Genomic DNA, 17,952 nt, shown 5'->3' with positions numbered 1-17,952 from the left:
CTTAGCATGTTTCCTAATTATCTGCAAATGTATTTTTATGCTTTAGTACAGTCAAAACATTACATACAGTACCTATACAATTTTTGTTTTTTGGGTACCAAAGTACAGTGTGCATGCAGAACATGGAAGGTCCACTGGACCACTTTAAAATGGATTGACCTGTAAATTATGATAGAGTTTTTGGACTAACTACCCTTTTAGTTTGCCTGAATGAATTTATGTTCTTCAGGACCCTGGGGATGGCTTATTATTGTCAACCCATTGCACAGGATCATAAAGTGACCTTATGAAGGGCTTCATTCATTTCTTCATTCTGAGAGGAATTCCTTCCACTCCATTTGGTCCACGGCTTATTTCAGTCCAAAAATGGTTGACCCAAATCTTTATTTACTACTAAGGTACAAAAGAACCATTTTCTTCATCCATAGCCATTATATTGCATGGCTCAACATTAACCCTTTGTCCAGGACAAGTGGATTTGAATGGGAAAGTGAAAGAGAATTTGACTTGTTGGACAAGTAGGCTGATTAAAAGATTTAGTGCTTCTCTAGTAACAAAAAATAACTAGAGAAGCACTAAAACTTTGGAAAGAATGTCTCTGATTTTATTACATTGTGTAAATGGTGATTGATTATGGATAATGTGTTGACAGTTACAAGTCCGTAAGAAATCTCTGTGTGAAAGAGAGACTCTCATGAAAAATCAAAACAAGCGAGCCAACGAAAATAGTTTTTAATGGTAACAGCCCTAGAGTGTCTTATTGTTCTAATATTATTCAAACGTTTTTCTTTCCGGATAAGTAAACCTTTATTACTCGGACTAGTGAATGACCGATTTACCTGTCCAAAGGATAAGCACATGACGGGGCTTGTCGAGCCCTGCACTGGAGAAATCCTGACTCGTTATGTAGCTTATGAAGTCTTTTTTCTAGTTTTTTTGTTCTGGGTTGTGCCATCATATGACCGTGTGGCTGAAAAAAAAAGTCTACTCGGCTTATTTCCTGTTCCAATAAAGTATGCCTTCTTTTGTCCTGTTGTTGCTAAGGCAGTTTATTGGTTGTGTTTTCTGGATCTTATCCAACTTTATGCCTCTATTATATCTATTTTAGAAGTCCTATAAATAAATATATATATATATATATATATATATATTATATTATGTATTTATTATAATAGTGGAGGAATGCGTAGAGCAAGAAGTAAAACTAAATAATAGAGCAGAAAAAAGTAATCTGCAGTTGGTAATCTGATTTATTTTCATGAACCTGTATTATGGTACTTTAAAAAACAATTAAAACACAATTTTTTAAATTGCTGATGGAAATGATTTTCTCAATAAGCCTTTTGAAATGATTCACTGAAATGTGCAGTTCAAAAGAACTACTGTACTTTGGAAATCAAATTACCAATATTATCTGCATCTTTGTTGAGGTTTAGTTTAGAGACAGTATTAAAAATCATGTCTTTTTTTTTTTCTTTAGTTGCAATTTTTGTCTCTCTTTCATACAGATTAAAACAAGATGTAGGCACAGCTAATAGAATGGTGCTAACAGAAAAGGATATTCACTCATTCACTCACATTTTTTTCGGTTACTAAAACTATTACAAATGATTTTTGTTAATTTAGATGAAGCTGAAATAAAATAATTACAAATGAAAACTTAAAGACTTCAACTTAAATGAGAATGGTTGCATTGGCATCTAACTAAAATAAAAGTACTAAAATGATTAAAATATAAAAATGAAAGCAAAAAAAAAAAAAAATCTATTTATATATATATATAAATAACAATAAAAATGTCACAAGCACATAAAAATAAATAATACTAAAACATATACTACAAAAATAATACTAAAACTATTTTGTATGGCCAACAATGTAATATCAAATGTATTGTTATTATTTTGGCCAGTACTAAACGCAAGCTCTTTGTGTGACACTTATTGTATCCATCCTGAAGTTATTCATTTTATTCTCTCTCTGTTTCTTTTCAGGCGGAGAGAGGTGGTGATGTGAACACCCTCAGCGTGCCAATGGTCATGCGTAGAGGAGGTTCAGAGACTTGTTTAGATCTGGATTCTGATCTGGTGGTACGTGACACCCCACGATCACGTACTGGTCTGGACACCCTGCAGCAGAAAGTGCTAAAAGTGAAAGAGCAGCTGAGAATTGAGCAAAATTTACAGGATGAGAACGTGGCTGAGTATCTCAAACTCATTAACAGCGCCGACAAGCAGCAGAGCAGCCGCATCAAACAGGTGTTTGAGAAAAAGAACCAGAAAACGGCACACAATATCGCTCAGCTTCAGAAGAAGCTAGAGCAATATCAACGCAAGATGAAGGAGTGTGACATCTCGAATGGGACCAAACACACGCCACCACACTCCAAAGAAAATGAGATGCTCAAAGACAACCTCAAGGACAGTGTGGTCACAGGAAGTGGGCGCCACCCACATTTGGACAAAGTCAAAACTATTGGCCCGGGAGTTTCACTGTCGCCACCGTTCTTCTTCAGCAAATCCAGAGAGATTGCAAACCTCATTCGTAACAAATTTGGTAGCGCGGACAACATTGCACACCTGAAGAGCACCATGGAGACGGGAAGTGGGCTGCAGGCGGAAGGGGGAGCCCGAAACCTGAGCGGCAGCGCCACCATAACCCCTAAACCCAAATACCCGAGTGATGACGAGTGCTCCACAGAAACGTCAATGTCAGTTGAGAGTAATGGTCATGTGACTGGATCAGGTGTGACAGGGCAGCACAGCGGGTCTGGGAGAGAAGAAGGCCAAGGGGAAAACAGCAGCCGGCTGGTGGAAGCTTGGGAGGAGATCAGGGAGTTGAGGGAAGCTCAGAATCTACTGTCAGAAGACATTGACACTCTGAAGACCCAGTTTAGATGTGAATTTGAGAATATTATGCAAACACTACAAGAGGAGCGGTTCAGGTAAATAGTCTTGGTAACACATTAGTGTTCTAGATAACGATCAATCGATAGATCGATAATGGTCGACATTGAATTAGTTATGCAAGCTCATTTATCTTTTTTTCGTTTTAGATTACCTTTACCATCATCTAATGCTCATTTAATGTTCATTTTTAAAAACACTATTTAAAAATTACATTACACACATTACATTATAATGTAATTTTGTTATGACAACCCTCTGAGAGTTTAGCATGGTAATATACATGGCAATGTTAATGTGTTTTGTCTTGGCGGAATAGATCTGTTACGCTACTGCTGCGGCAGAGCAAGTACCGAGACTTGCTACTGCCAATACAAGCACAGACATGCTGCTGTGAGCATGTAAGAAATATAATTCCCACATATAACATGAAATAACCCCCATATATAACATACATGAATCACCCCGTAGCAGATCCATACAGGTGGAGCTGGGGAAGGTGGAGGGTTTCTGAAGTGCGCTGCAACTGCTACGGCACGCACTAGCCAAGCAGCGAGCTCATTGGCTGCTGATACGAAAAGAAACCAATCAGCTGCGCCATGTGAATAATGATGTCATTATGTCAGATTGAGTTAGACCCTATCAGCCTGCGCCATCTAGAGTTTCATGATAGAACTTTGGATTTATAATGTTGTTGTACATTATAATGTTGTTTCTAAAATTCACTTGTAGCACTTTTAGTGTTCTATTTTATTTAGACAAAAAAAAAAGTTTACATTTTATAATATCAACCTTTCATCTTTCATTATAGGCCGTATCATGCAAGTAAGTGTCAGCTTGAATATCAAATATCATAGGCTCCCACATCAGCATCTCATGCTGAAGACCAACATATAAAACTCAACATAAGCTGGTCTCTTCAACTCTTAATTTCCGCTCTCTATTTCTCACACTCTCCCTAATTGTTGTTCTTCTGAATAAGGTGTGAGCGGTTGGAAGAACAGCTGAACGACCTCACAGAACTCCATCAAAACGAGACCGGAAACCTTAAACTGGAGCTAGCCAGCATTGAAGAGAAGATGGCCTATCAAGCTAATGAACGAGCACGAGATATACAGGTACAGACCTACACAAAAACACTCACATACACTTATGTAAAGCGCTCAATAAAAGGAATACCAGCCTAATGTTACTCTGTGTTCTAACTAGGGCTGCACGATTAATCGCATGCGATATTTAATGTGCATCTTGTCAGTAAAGCCGGTTCTGTAATCAGCGGTAAATCTCCATCCACCCTTGGTTGGGATGCTCACATTTGTGAGTGCAATTATTGCTTTTAGTTAAATAAACAATAAGTTAATATCGAGCACTTACCTTTTTAGACATTATGTGGTCATTTAGTTTGTCAAGTTTTCTGTAGATCTTCACCAATGCAAAAGGTTCCAAAAGTGCTCTATAATCACTCCAGTTTTCAAGGAGCCATTATATTAAGGCTACGTCCACACGAAGCCAGAGCTTTCCCTGTTTGATTGTATCTATCTGATAAATGAAGTTAACCAACTAACATTGTACATACCCTTTTGGTTTCTGCACCCAATATTTAAAAAATGTACAAATGCAATAAAAATATCGGTATCGGTACTCGGTATCGGCAAGTACCAAAAATAAAAGTATTGGTATCGGGCGAGTACTGGAAAAAGTGGTATTGGTGCATCCCTAATACAAAATTTATGCGTATACAGCTAAACACATCTCTGTGTGGACGGGGCCTAAATATCAGCATTTCTTTGAAATGCTGCTTGGCCAATCAGATTTAAAAACTGGAATTGTGTATCTTTCTCTTTCTCTCCGCAGGATGCTTTAGAAGTTTGTCAGACGCGAGTGAGTAAGTTGGAGTTACAGCAACAGCAGCAGCAGGTCTTGCAGTTGGAAAGCGCAGATGCCAAAGTGCTGCTGGGAAAATGCATCAACATCATGCTGGCCATCGTCACCGTGATCTTGGTGTGCGTCTCCACTGCTGCTAAGTTTTCCGCTCCACTGATGCGAAGTCGTCTACACATGTTCGGGACTTTCGCATGCGTGTGTCTACTGGTGTATAGCTGGAGCAACTGGGAGCAGTTGCAGTGTGCAATAGAACGAATGCTGCTGCACAGATGAGGGACATGAAACATGCATGTTCAGTGATGTTCTCGTCAGATAAAGTGCTCCTCCTGGGATGTTCCCTTCATAATGTGACTGTCCTAAGATGATGGCTTTAACACTTTCCTTCTTTTCTTCTTCTTTTTTTTGGTCTGTTGTGTTTTTGTGTGTATGTGAAAGAGTATTCATGATGTACTGTAGCAGAAACGGGTCCATCTCTGTGACTATATTGTGTTATTTCGAATAACTTTTGTTAGCTGTGTCTTAAAAGTAAAGGTTAACTTTACACGTTTTATTTGTTTTTAGGTGGCGATGGTGTGTATAGTCTCACAAAAACACATCTGGGTAATATTTCATCCCACAATCATAAGAAAAATATATTTTGCATAAAGAACATGAAGACTAATTAGAGACCATAGATATATTAATATTATTATTTTGTTTATTTTATTTTATTTTTGTATCATTATTAATATTTTTTTTGTACTGTGACATTATTGTCATGATACATTTTCTCATGGGTGGTTTACTTTTGAGTAAATCTCATTATTATTATTCTAAATATTCTTCATTATTCATGTATTTGATTCTATCTGAAAACAACAGCTGAAGAAAATTGTAGTAACTTTTTTTCTCATTTTAATAATACGTTTTTTATTGCAGTAATGAGAACGTTTGGGAAATGTTTAATTATAATGTTAGAATGCAAAAAAGGTAATGGTCTTAAAAAATGCTTGATTTTCTTTATGCAGTAAAATGTATGCTTATTTTTTTTATTTTAAATTTTGGGTGAAATGCAAACAAATACGCACATGTTTTAGACATGCTTTGTGAGTTTCGTCCGTTTACTGTTTTCTAGCATTATTTGTACTATTAAAATGGCCTGAAGTTCTTTTCACCGGCACTTTAAACACAGCGCCCAGGTTTATGAGATTCTGTGTGGGGTATTTTTGTTTTTATACTTTAGTCTGAGCAGTGGTGCTCTGTACTGACCATAAAAGATGGTAACACTGTCTTTTTGTTTGTTGTGTAATAGAAATGCCTTGGGGGTTATAGAAACTAGAACATGAGAAGGAAACAAATGTCTCTGTCAAGTTTATGTAACATTCTGAACTGTCCCTCATGGAAGTTCTAATTACTATTTTTTTATATACATTTTTAATTTGCTTTGTTTAATGTATGCTTTAATGATTCCCACAATGCAAATTGATTTCAGCATTATTACCACTGTCCCTTTGAGTGTGTGCCTACCTGTGGTTTTGACTGAATATTGTATAAGCCACAAAATCTGAATTTACCCACCAACCTGAACTAAAATGTGGTGTATAATTAGATTTTTAGAGGCCTTTTACCTTTTAAGCATGGGGAAAGTGATTTTATACATGCTTCAGTGTCCATGTGGTAGGAGACTGGTCTGGTCTTAAATGTGGTCTAAACCTAAAAATAAACGGCCTCATTTTTACTGAAATTTGACTATTTGTTGATTCTTTATTTACTCAACCACCAGATGCATTTCTCAGTGGATGAAACCATTTTGTTCGTTCTTCTAACCATTTCTTGTTAAAATGTAGTTGTTCAGTTCATTTTATATAACACTGCCTGTGCTGTTTGACATTAGTTACCTGAAAGATAATCCTTTGCGAGACCTGAAGCGTTGAATGTCTTTCATTATTTTCAAAGGTCACTGATAAAGCGTTTTCTTCAGCGACTTTCAGATGGTTGTCGCCCTATTGTGGTTGATGAAGGAAACTGAGCATGATGAACTCCGGTATGAAACTACAGGAAAAAAAGCTTCAATTAACATGTCGTCAGACTCAGTGGAATAATAAACTTAAAAGCATGACAGTACACTCCACTATATTTAACAAAACTCCGGGCTAGAAATACAGACCGAGCTTTTAAATCCGAAAAGACTATTTGACATCGAATTTACCTCAAACGATTCAGTACTTGAGTGAAGTGATTCAGTCTGAGCCTCAGACCAAAATGTATTGATTAGCTTTCCGTTTGACGTATTTATTGAGAAAAACCGACTCAAAAGAGTGAATATTGCTAGAACATATTCTACTGATGATGTTGTAAAATGGTTGAATTATTGGGAAAATAAATAAATAGTAATTTGCTTGTACATTTTAAGCTAACAGCGTCGCTATACTTGTAGTTCGCTACTCCACAACACTGGTTAACGTTTATCTGTCGTTTCGTTTTTGTAGAAGCAAACCTGTTTACCTTACTTTTGAGTTAGTCTCTCATTGCGTTTGTCATTTTACGGGCTTTTTTTGTCTCCGATTTCAGCAAAATCATAGATATGTATAACGGCAACATCACCATCGAAATCGATCAAATGAAACCGACAGTTAGAGAAGACGTAATTTATATATTCAATTGACTCAAGCTTTATTATTATTAAATGATTATTGTATTATCAGTTAATGCGTTTAAATGTTTAATAAACATCGTACAATAGTTGTTTTCATCATTTTGCTGTTTCCACAGTTTTATGAAAGTAATAAAAACAATAAGCCACAGTGGTTTATAGCTTCATTATCACAAACTGATGGAATTTTTATTTTGGCATTTCATTTGTCACCATTAGTTTTATCAAGCAAATCTAAACTGATTTGCTGTTCACAATGGATGGTGCTTCCTCTTATTCCGCCCAGAGGAATGTTTGTCGAGTATTATTACACACTGCAATATTCTTCATATCAGACACAATACACTGGATGAGTTTTTTCATAGTTTCATAGAAAAGACAAAAATATATAGCTATACATTAAAGGGTCATAGTAAAATCTTACATTGCTTTTTCAATGTGATACCTTGAATTGGATTCAGGCAACATATTTTTGATAATATACAACTGATTATAATCTGAGTTTATTATATTATTTATTAGTTCTTGGTAGTTAAGCGCAGGTGCTGTAGATGGTGATTTTCTGACTGAGTTCTTGCAGTACATCTCTGGCCTCATTCTCCAGTCCATCCAGCTCCTGAGCTTTCTCCACCAGAATGTGCTGATTTAGCACAAATGATCTCTCCAGCTCTGGAAGAGTTAAAGAGGAAGAAAAGTGAGGAATCATAGGTAAATCTATAATCTAATCTTCAAATCTGGGAGCAGTTGTACCTCTCAGTCTCTGCAGTTTGCTTGTGGCATCTATTAATAGATCTTTTGCCTCCTGGCGTAGTTTCTCGGCCTTCTGACGTGCATCAACCACACCTGCTGCCTTTTGATCTATCAGACCATTGGCCAGTTGGTACTTAGGTTGCACGAGTGAGTCAATCTCCTAAAATACACAAATATACAAATGCAGCCTAGGGTCAAAAGTGTATAAGAGAGTATAATCATATGTATTCAAGAAAAGTATCAATTTAATGGCCGTGGTGAATGAATGTGGTGTATCCATCAAGTAAAAAGTAATATTTTCCTTACACCTTAAATATATTTAAATCTATAGTATAGTTTTTTCAAGGTAAAAATATAATGAATCTCTGGAAGAGTTCCATCACATTTCTTACCTGAACTAACCTTGCATTGACATTTTTTTATATGTATAAGGAATAATAATAAATGATTATGCTAAACTACTTGATAAAGTTGTATTTTCTAGACATTCCTTCTTTGTTCTTCATCATAATATCAGGACAGTTGTATCACTCCAGTATTTGTAATTTTATGTCCCCCAAAACAATATCAAAATGTATTTTAATACATAAATTAAAAACATGTTTAGCATAGTATTCAAGTATCTGTATGTGTAAACTTCATTTGAATGGATTTTTGAATAAATGAACAGAACATCACTGTTAAAAGCCAGTTACCCGTTCTGTGTGGTCAATTTCTGCTGTGATGTACTCAGTTTGTCTCTGAGTTTCATCTGCACTGCTGGATGTTTCTAGAGTTTTCTGTTGGAGTTCGTCAACCTCTCTCTCAAGATCCAGAAACCTTCCTGTGCTGCTACTTAGTTTGAACTCAGTCGCTTCGGTTTTTGATTGTACCTGTAGACACACGCATTTTGTTAAAAAGAAGTAAAAAAAACACTGATTATGTTTAAAGGACGCATAGGGATTTTAAAGGTATAAATACTCACATCAGTGATTTGTTGTTTTGTTTGGTTCACGTCTCTCTCAACCTCTTTCAGTTTTTCGCCGGCAGCAGTCTGAGCGCGCTCAGTGTCCTCTAGAGTTTCCTTCGCCTCATCAGTGGCCTGTTTCAGTGCTGTAGCTGTCTCACTGTGACACACACACAAAACACACGGTTATGTAATCAAGGATGGGATTTTATTACAGTACATATAACATGATGTATTTTTTGAAGGTCACTTTAAAATATTCTTGTTTTTTACCATACCATCATGTATTTTTGCTACTTTTCAAATGCCTTTTAAGTTTAGACTGTCTTGAAGTTTCATCAAACTATGATCATCTAAAAAAAGAGTGAAATATAAATATATATTTTCAATATTTACTGTGTGAAAATCAATCAAATATCACACATACATATGCTGTGTGAAAACAGAAAAATCAAAAAAGTGTTTATTAGTGTGTCATTTCCAGTCAAGCTATGATAGTAGTCTTAAAATGATTTGAATTCAGTTATATTTGTTTAGTTAACTAACTTAAGTAAAAAGGTTAAAAAAAACACACTAAAAATAGAGCATTACACTGACATTATATCTCTATTTTTATTACCATAAATCAACATAGATAGCAGGGTTTTCGAAGGCCTTTGTCTTGGACAAAGAGGGGCCTTGGAGTCAAAAAGGTTGAGAATCTTGGTTTTGTATCCACTGTTGGACATTGTTAGTAGACAGATAAAATAAACTAGTGGGTTTTAAAAGTATATTTTGAAAGTGTAATGTCTATAAGTGTGTATGTGATTACTCACTTGGCAGCCTGTGCTTCTTGCAGGAGTCTCTCTGCAGTATGCGCATTCTCTGCCGTCTGGGTCAGAATATCCTCCACCTGGGTCAGTCTGGCCACATGTTGGCGGATCTCTGTGGTCACGTTCTTTAGTGCACCGGGCGACACTGGCAAACTCAGTTTCATCACCTCATCAGCTACTTCCTCTATACGCTTCGGATCAGTTTCGTCTACACAAACAAATAGATTTAAGTTTCTAACATCAATATTTAGATTTTTACTGTATTTGTGACATCATTTATGTATGATATCAGGGGTTTGTAGCAAAATACATAATGGGTATAATCTAAAGCTTTTATACTTTTTACAAATGTAGTGACATTTCATGCAGATCTGCATTCCTTGCACACTATACATACTGTGTGTTTGAAGAAAGTTTGTTAATATGCTATTCTCAGCACAGCCAAAGTGTGAGTGTTTACTATATGTGACCCTGGACCACAGTCACCATATTCTAATTTGTTGAGATAGTGAATTGGTGGGTTTTTGTTAAATGTGAGCCAAAATCATCACAATTAAAAGAACCAAAGACTTAAACTACTTCAGTCTGTGTGCATTGAATTTATTTAATACACGAGTTTCACAATTTGAGTTGAATTCTGAAATAAATGAACTTTTCCACGACATTCTAATTTATTGAGATGCACCTGTTCATCAATGGAAAGCTTATTTATTCAGCTTTCAGATGATTTATAAATCTAAATTTTGAAAAATTGACACTTAAGACTGGTTTTGTGCTCCAGGGTCACATATTTGACAATTCATACTTGTGAGGAAGTCTCGTATTTGATGAATGAGGTCTCTGAGCTCCTCATTGGTCTGCTCCACTCGTGCTTTGCTCTGATTGGCTCTCAGTAACACATCCTGAGCATTGAGCTTGGCCTCATCCGCACGTCCTCGAGCATCTGACACCTAAAAAAAAACACACACATGCATGTCCTTATGCATGCCCATACTTATCGAAGTTTTGTTAAAACTTTAATGTTGGAAACAGTTGTGTTGCTTAATATGTTTTTTTTCCCAGAGTATTTTGACATTTATTTGAAATTGTTTACAATTTCCAATGTAAAAGGCTTTACTGTCACTTTTGATCCATTTAATATGCGACTGCTAAATAAAAGTATTAATTTCTTGCAAAAAAAAAAGAAAAATCATACTGACCCAAAACTTTTAAATAGTAATGTGAATATATACATGGATTTCAGGGGACTTAATAAATAAATTAAGTTATAATAGTTAATACTGCTGCAAATACTTACCATCTTGTTTAGCTCGTCTACTTCTCTTAAAGCATGCAGGACCTCTTGGTCTGAGTTTTTGGCTTCGTTCAAGACCTTTTGGTATCGTGTCACAATGGTCTCACATCCTTCCCCACCACACTGGGATGTGCCATCCTCGCTCACACATCCCAGACCACCACAGTTACCGCAACCATCTAGACCTGACGCCCCTCCGCACACCTCCACACACATTTACACATCTGATATTATAACTCATCAAAACATAGGTTTGATACATTAAAATAATGAGCAGCACATTGGACACATTGGATTTTGACTAATATTTCTGAGAAGTACTATACTATAAGTAGGATATGTTTCTGAGAACTGATTAGCACAAGCACCAAAATAGTAACGCATGCTGATTCCTTTAAAGTTGCCCAAAAATGTTCCTCCAATAATGAGTCTAGATCAGTGACATTACTTATAACTAAAACTTGAATTATTATAAAAATGAAGGATTAACTAACTGAAATAAGTACTAAAATGACTAAAACTTAAATTTAAACTTACAACAAACTTAAATATTAATCTTCAAAATGTGCTGATGTTTACGTCAAGCGTGAACTCATATGACCGTTAATAGTTTAAAAAGTTTCAAATGTTTGTATTTTTCGTACACCTATCGTATCTCTTCAGAAGACATTAATACATCAACAGAGGTCGTATGGATTATCGTCGTATTTGTTTTGCATGGTTTTTGAAGCGGCAACGTTTAAGGGACACTATAAACGGTTATAAATAATACTAAAATGTTCCCATCATGAGAGGTCGTGTTTGATCATTGTGTAATTTCTATAATTTTTTTTTTTCAGTGTCTTGTGCCAAGTTTAAAATAGCTACTACTAAACACAATGTGTGCAATGTGAACGCCTCCCAAAAAATTGGGGCTTAATAGGAAAGTTAACCCAAAAATGAAAATTCTGCCATTAATTACTCACCCTCATGTTGCTCCAAACCCGTAAGACCTTCGTTCATCTTCGGAACACTAATTAAGATATTTTTAATGAACTCCGAGAGCTTTCTGACCCTGCATAGACAGCAACGCAACTTACACGTTCAGGACCCAGAAAGGTAGTAAGGACATCGTTAAAATAGTCCATGTGACATCAGTAGTGACATCAGACATAGTTCCACAACTTATGGTTGAACCACTGATGTCACATGGACTATGTTAACAATGTCCTTACTTTTCAGGGCCTTGAACATGTCTATGGAGGGTCAGAAAGCTCTCAGATTTCATCAAAAATATCTTAATTTGTGTTCCGAAGATGAACAAAGGTCTTACAGATTTGGAACAACATGAGGGTGAGTAATTAATGACAGAATTTTCGGAATTTTTGGGTGAGCTATCCCTTTAAGACCAACTTACTGATTAGCCATTTAGATAACCCACTAAGTAGTTGATTTTTTTTAAAATGTAGTTTAATTACCTGATGGCTTAGTCGTGAAAGGTCTGCGGAGTCCAGTTCAGATCCAATTTTGTCCAGCCTCTGTAAATGCAGCTGATGTTTCAGGTTAAATTCTTTCTCTGTGCTGTCTAATTTGGCCTCTGCAGCTTTCCGTATCTGGGCAGACTCTTTAACTGTACTTTCTGGGTCAGAGACAGCTTGATTGACACGAAACTCGGCCTCGCCAGATTCCCTGTAATACTCTCTGATGCTGTCCGCCGCACCTACAGGAGATGATCAGCACACACTTCAGATAACACCACGTGTGTCTTAAATTTAAACCTGTATTTTTTGTGTGCTCTGCTCACCTCTGGGGTCTGAATGTTTAATATTCAGAACCTGTTGCTGTTTGTCAGAGGAGATCTCTTGTAGGTTTTGGGCCTCCTCAGTCAGGCTTTTTAGGTTCTCCACGGCCTGCTGATGGTCAGCAGATACCTTCTCCAGATCTGTTACAGATCGGTCCATAGACTTTCTCAGGAGTGATGCTGTCTCACTAAGATCAGAAGAAAGAAACTGAAATATCAGAAAGTGTGAAAAAGAACTGCATTCACACACTAACCCTGGTCTTGAAAGCAGACTCGGATCTGTTTGGTCCATTTTTGTTGTGACTCTGAGACTCAGTCCATTTTCCATTTACACTGCTGTTTTCACACATCCAGATCAACTAAATATTAATGGTATGCTCATTTTAGGCATGTGCAAAACTATGTATTTTCAGAATCAACTAGTAGGGTTGCCTGAATTTTGTTTTTAAGTTAAGTTTCTCTTTTATTATCTCCCCCAGGAGAAATTTGTCTTAGGCAATCCAGAGAGCAGATCAAACTTACAACAATACACTTATTCAATTACACTTCACCAAAAAAAAAAAAAAACTTTCCAAAACCACATTTATCACTCCTACACCATCCTAGTAATACACCAACATTACATATTACCCATCACATTACCCTCACCCACACAACAATTTCAGTCACTTATTATTTAAAAATGTGATAGATAATGGAATTAGAGAAAATTTGTACCTATTCATCTTACAATTTGGTAGCCTATCTGAGGGCATCAGCTCATACTCCTTGTGGAGAATATGGCTTGGGTCACCAATAATTTTAAGACTTCCTAACAGACCTCTCAAAAATGTCCTGAAGAGAAAGTGGGGACAACATACCAATTATTTTTCCTGCTCTTCTAACCACATTTTGCCAAACCATATTGTAAAACCATAACGTATTATAGTTTCAATACCTGATCTGTAAAACAATAACACCCCATAAACCTTGAGCCTTCGCAAAAAATGCAGGCGCTGACTAGCTCGTGTACAAACATAGTCCACTTGATGACTCCATTGCAGCTGAGAATCAAAGTAAATACCTAAATACTTATATGTTGTTACCTGCTCAGCTTCCTCCTTATTAACTAAAGTTGGACTATGATCACCCACCAACCTCGGGTCAACGATCATTTCTTTAGTTTTTTTAACATTCACATCAAGTTGTGTTCCTCACACCACCGCACAACCCCTTCTATCTGTAATTTATACATACAACATCTGAATTCTTTGTCAGCAAACTGAGTATAGCTGTATCATCTGAAACATTTGATAATAAAGTTATTTGTGTACTGATTTCTACAATCATTTGTATATAATGTAAAAAGAAGGGGGGAGCTTACACAGCCTTGAGGAACTCCAACATTTGTGACCAATATATCAGAGAAAGTTGAATTAATTTCAAAAAACACTTTCTGTTGTCGTCCAATTAGGAATGCATAATTCCATTTAATTATAAGGGTTCACCTCCATCTGTTTTAACTTAAATAACACAATATCTGGAAGTAGAGTATTAAACGCTGAACTCAGATCCATAAACATCACTCTAACATAAGCTGCAGGATTTTCAAGGTGTTTTAGAATAAAATGTGTCATAGTATTCAAAGCATCTTCTGTACTCCTATTTTCTTTATAAGCAAATTGATAAGGATCTACTTTATATACAATACATTCTCTCTCAATTTCTCTGTCACAATAAGTTCAAGTGATTTCATCACTATGGACGTTAACGCCACTCATGGTCTAAAGTCATTATTTTCCAGTGCTGGATGTTTTTTTGGAACAGGAATAACGACTGCATTTTTTCCATATTATAGGAATATTTCCAGTGTCTGGAAGTGATAATTGAAATAATGGACTCCAGGCTGGGGTTAATTCATCAGCAAATGTTTTAAGTAAAAGAGCTGAAATACAATCCGGCTCACTGGATTTTTTGGTATGCAGCCTTTTAAAGATTTTAGTGACAACTTGGGTCCACTACAATCCTATCCTGTGCGAAATCACATGTTACTGAACTAAGCAAATCTCTACATTTATCAATACTACCACTCCCAGCCAGTTCAAACCGAATTTAAAAGTTATTAAATTCATCTGCTTTTTCAAATTCCTTTAAAACCTGTATTTCTTTCTCATTTGAATTTAAATGGATCATTCCTCTCACAACATCCCACAGCTTTTTAGAATCTGAAGTTGAAATAGCTTCTCTAACACGTAAATTATGTTGCTCTCTGGCTTCCCTCAAGTTTCTTCTTAGTTCCCTTGGAATTTCTCTGAACTCCATTGTATTATTATGTTTTAAATCTTGATTTCTCCTCCTAATATATTGCTTAATCTCGGGGGTAATATATTCCTTATTATTTGGATAGATCTTAATGGTCTTTTTGGGACCACAGTATCAACACAAAAATGAATATACCCTGTAATCGCTTCCGCAATACTGTCAATATTGTCATCTTGAAAAAAAACGTCCCAATTTGTAGCTAGAAAACAACCACTCAACTCCTCTTTTGTAGTGTCCCGCCACACATTAACTGTTCTTAAAACCGGTTTACTCTTCCTAAAAGCAGACCTGTAAATAGGAATTAACTGGATGGTATTATGGTCCGAATTTGAAAGAGGAGGCCTAATCTTAGCTACATATGCTTCTTTGATGTTACCATAACATTTATCTAATATTTTATTTTTCCTTGTACCATTACAAACATACTGCTGAAACCATGGTAGTGCACAGTCCATCGTACAATGATTGAAATCTCCTAATACAAATATCGGTGCATCAGGTTTGTTCTGTAATTGCTGATGCACAATCAGCTATCCTTGAAGCAGCTTTTGATGCATCCCTACTGGGCGGAATATATACGGCGCAGATGAAGATATTTCCATTGTCTCTTGGCAAATAATAAGGTCTTAGACTTAAACATATAAGTTCAGGATCAGGAGTACATACCTTATCCTTTCCTGAATAATTTCTACACCAAGAGTCTTTGATGAAAACATCAAAAGCTCCCATCTGAGTTTTCATTTTTCACTTTTGGGTTCACATGACCCAAATCTGACTTCAATCATAAATGTTTGTATTTGACAACATTTTTTTTACTAATGCACAAATTGTATGACCTACATTTATGCCGTTTTACCATAAATACTTACAAAAGATTTTTTAAAAATCCTTTCTTTTTTTAATAGGAGCATATACCAATGATCAACACTTGTACAGATTTAACAGTTTGTAAGTTATAATTAAAAATGAATTCCCCTACAGAGACAATGAACATGATTTTTATTGATTATTGATTATTTTTTGAAAAACTATTGCTTTAAAGGGGTTTGGTTCGTTTGTGTTTAATGCCATGCTAGCTTCTGTGGCTTTTTTCATGGTGAGAAAAATGTATGGCTAAATTATATCAGGTTTTTACAATTTATTTAAAACTGTAAATTTACTCTAAAACTGTATTTGGCTTAAAAATCTCTTCAAAAGAGTTAACCGAATAAAAACGTTTTCTCACAGGGTTAAAACCAGCGCAATCTAATAAAACATGCTTCATGGATAAAGGGTTTTGGCAGAGAGAACATGTTGGAGGATCTTCTCCTAGTATTAAAAACTTGTGTGCCATCCTTCAATGACCTATTCTACAGCGGGTATAAACCATCTGGTCTCATTGGTTGGAAAATAATAGCGATTTCTTTTTCAGTTTTAAAGGTGAGAGGAGAGTATATAAAAAGAAAACGGGAGTGATATGAGTGTGAATGTGTAATACACACTTGGCTTGCTGCAGCATCCTCTGCATGTGTGTGAGCGTTTGCTGAACCTTGTCATCTTCCAGAATCTGTCTGAGCTGTTTGGTTTCATCATCCAGACTCGATATGATGTCTTTATAGGGCGTAGCCACGCCAGTCTCTTTAATTTCCTCCACTGTATCCACCAGTCTCTGCGTGTGATTGGTCAGCTCTCCCACATTAACATCCCATTCACGGAAACACAGATGACAGGCCTCGCAGTCAGGAAAGGTCCCAACGTAGCCACGTCCACATGAGTCACACCTCCGCCCGGCTACACCCTCTACACACACACACTCGCCGGTCATCATATTACACTGCTGAGTAGCAATGCCTCGAGGATCACAGTTGCATGCTGGAACACAAACATGCACAAATGATTTAAAAAATGAAATGATGCCAAAATTCTTATGATTTAAAATCTTGGATGTGAGTGCTGGAAGGAACAATGAATTCTTGAATGCGTGTGTGTGCGCTGGAATGTGTGAGAACACATCTGCTTATTACCACGCATGATATACTATGTGAAGAAACTGGGAAATATGTGTGTTTGGGTGAATCTCCTAAAGACCATGTCTGGATCATATTTAACCCCAAAACTAAAAGAAAAATATGAAAAAATAAGACTATTCTTAGCATAATTATTTTGAATTATTAGTACTAAATTTTATACCGTTTAATATTGTTATGTAAAAAAAGTATTCTCATTACGGCAGAGGGAAAACAACGGAAGAGGATTAGGCCCAAGAAAAATAAATAAATAAACCATCTCGAGATTAAAGCCATTATAATGTGAGATTAAACTCGTTAAATTTCGAGAAAAGTGTCGAAATAAAATGTTGAGAATAAACTCATTAAATTTTCGAGAATAAAGTCATTGTGTTTCGAGAAAAAACTTGTTAAATTTCGAGAAAAGTGTCGAAATAAAATGTTGAGAATAAACTCATTAAATTTTCGAGAATAAAGTCATTGTGTTTCGAGAAAAAACTTGTTAAATTTCGAGAAAAGTGTCGAAATAAAATGTTGAGAATAAACTCTTTAAATTTTGAGAATAAAGTCGTGTTTCGAGAAAAAAAAAAAAAGGTTAAATTTCGGAAAAAAAAAAAGTCAAAATAAAATTAGTTTATTCTCAACATTTTGACATTTTTCTC

At 35.9% G+C, this 17,952-nt stretch overlaps 2 protein-coding genes across 2 annotated transcripts in view; one reads left to right on the top strand and one right to left on the bottom strand.

Annotated features, from left to right (window-relative positions):
- The first annotated feature begins 1,866 nt into the window (after window positions 1-1,866).
- On the top strand, window positions 1,867-6,513 carry LOC107689246 (transmembrane and coiled-coil domains protein 3-like). Its single transcript, XM_016487189.1, has 4 exons — window positions 1,867-1,878; window positions 1,995-2,944; window positions 3,889-4,024; window positions 4,761-6,513. Exons 1-4 carry the CDS (start codon window positions 1,867-1,869, stop codon window positions 5,061-5,063), a joined length of 1,401 nt encoding a protein of 466 aa, XP_016342675.1. The 3' UTR covers window positions 5,064-6,513.
- A 927-nt stretch (window positions 6,514-7,440) lies between these two features.
- Window positions 7,441-17,952, bottom strand: part of lamb1b (laminin, beta 1b) — a 30,674-nt gene continuing 20,162 nt past the window's right edge. Inside the window, exons 24-33 of the mRNA XM_016487152.1 lie at window positions 16,787-17,156; window positions 13,008-13,192; window positions 12,682-12,923; window positions 11,228-11,428; window positions 10,736-10,880; window positions 9,934-10,138; window positions 9,137-9,278; window positions 8,868-9,044; window positions 8,173-8,332; window positions 7,441-8,091 (exon numbers count right to left, since the gene is read on the bottom strand). Coding sequence (XP_016342638.1) covers window positions 7,955-8,091; window positions 8,173-8,332; window positions 8,868-9,044; window positions 9,137-9,278; window positions 9,934-10,138; window positions 10,736-10,880; window positions 11,228-11,428; window positions 12,682-12,923; window positions 13,008-13,192; window positions 16,787-17,156 — 1,964 coding nt within the window. The 3' untranslated portion in view covers window positions 7,441-7,954. The remainder of the gene's footprint in view (window positions 8,092-8,172; window positions 8,333-8,867; window positions 9,045-9,136; window positions 9,279-9,933; window positions 10,139-10,735; window positions 10,881-11,227; window positions 11,429-12,681; window positions 12,924-13,007; window positions 13,193-16,786; window positions 17,157-17,952) is intronic.

This window comes from Sinocyclocheilus anshuiensis, unplaced genomic scaffold (genome assembly GCF_001515605.1).
Source record: "Sinocyclocheilus anshuiensis isolate Anshui unplaced genomic scaffold, SAMN03320099.WGS_v1.1 scaffold882, whole genome shotgun sequence".
In the NCBI taxonomy this organism is placed as follows: Eukaryota; Metazoa; Chordata; class Actinopteri; order Cypriniformes; family Cyprinidae; genus Sinocyclocheilus; species Sinocyclocheilus anshuiensis.
This window is presented reverse-complemented; position numbering and strand designations above follow the sequence as displayed.

Bases quoted from the DNA above. Each gene is read 5' to 3' on its own strand.
- LOC107689246 (XM_016487189.1), top strand. The intron at 2,945-3,888 runs GTAAATAGTCTT...CTTCTGAATAAG, and splicing joins CTACAAGAGGAGCGGTTCAG to GTGTGAGCGGTTGGAAGAAC. The intron at 4,025-4,760 runs GTACAGACCTAC...TTCTCTCCGCAG, and splicing joins AACGAGCACGAGATATACAG to GATGCTTTAGAAGTTTGTCA.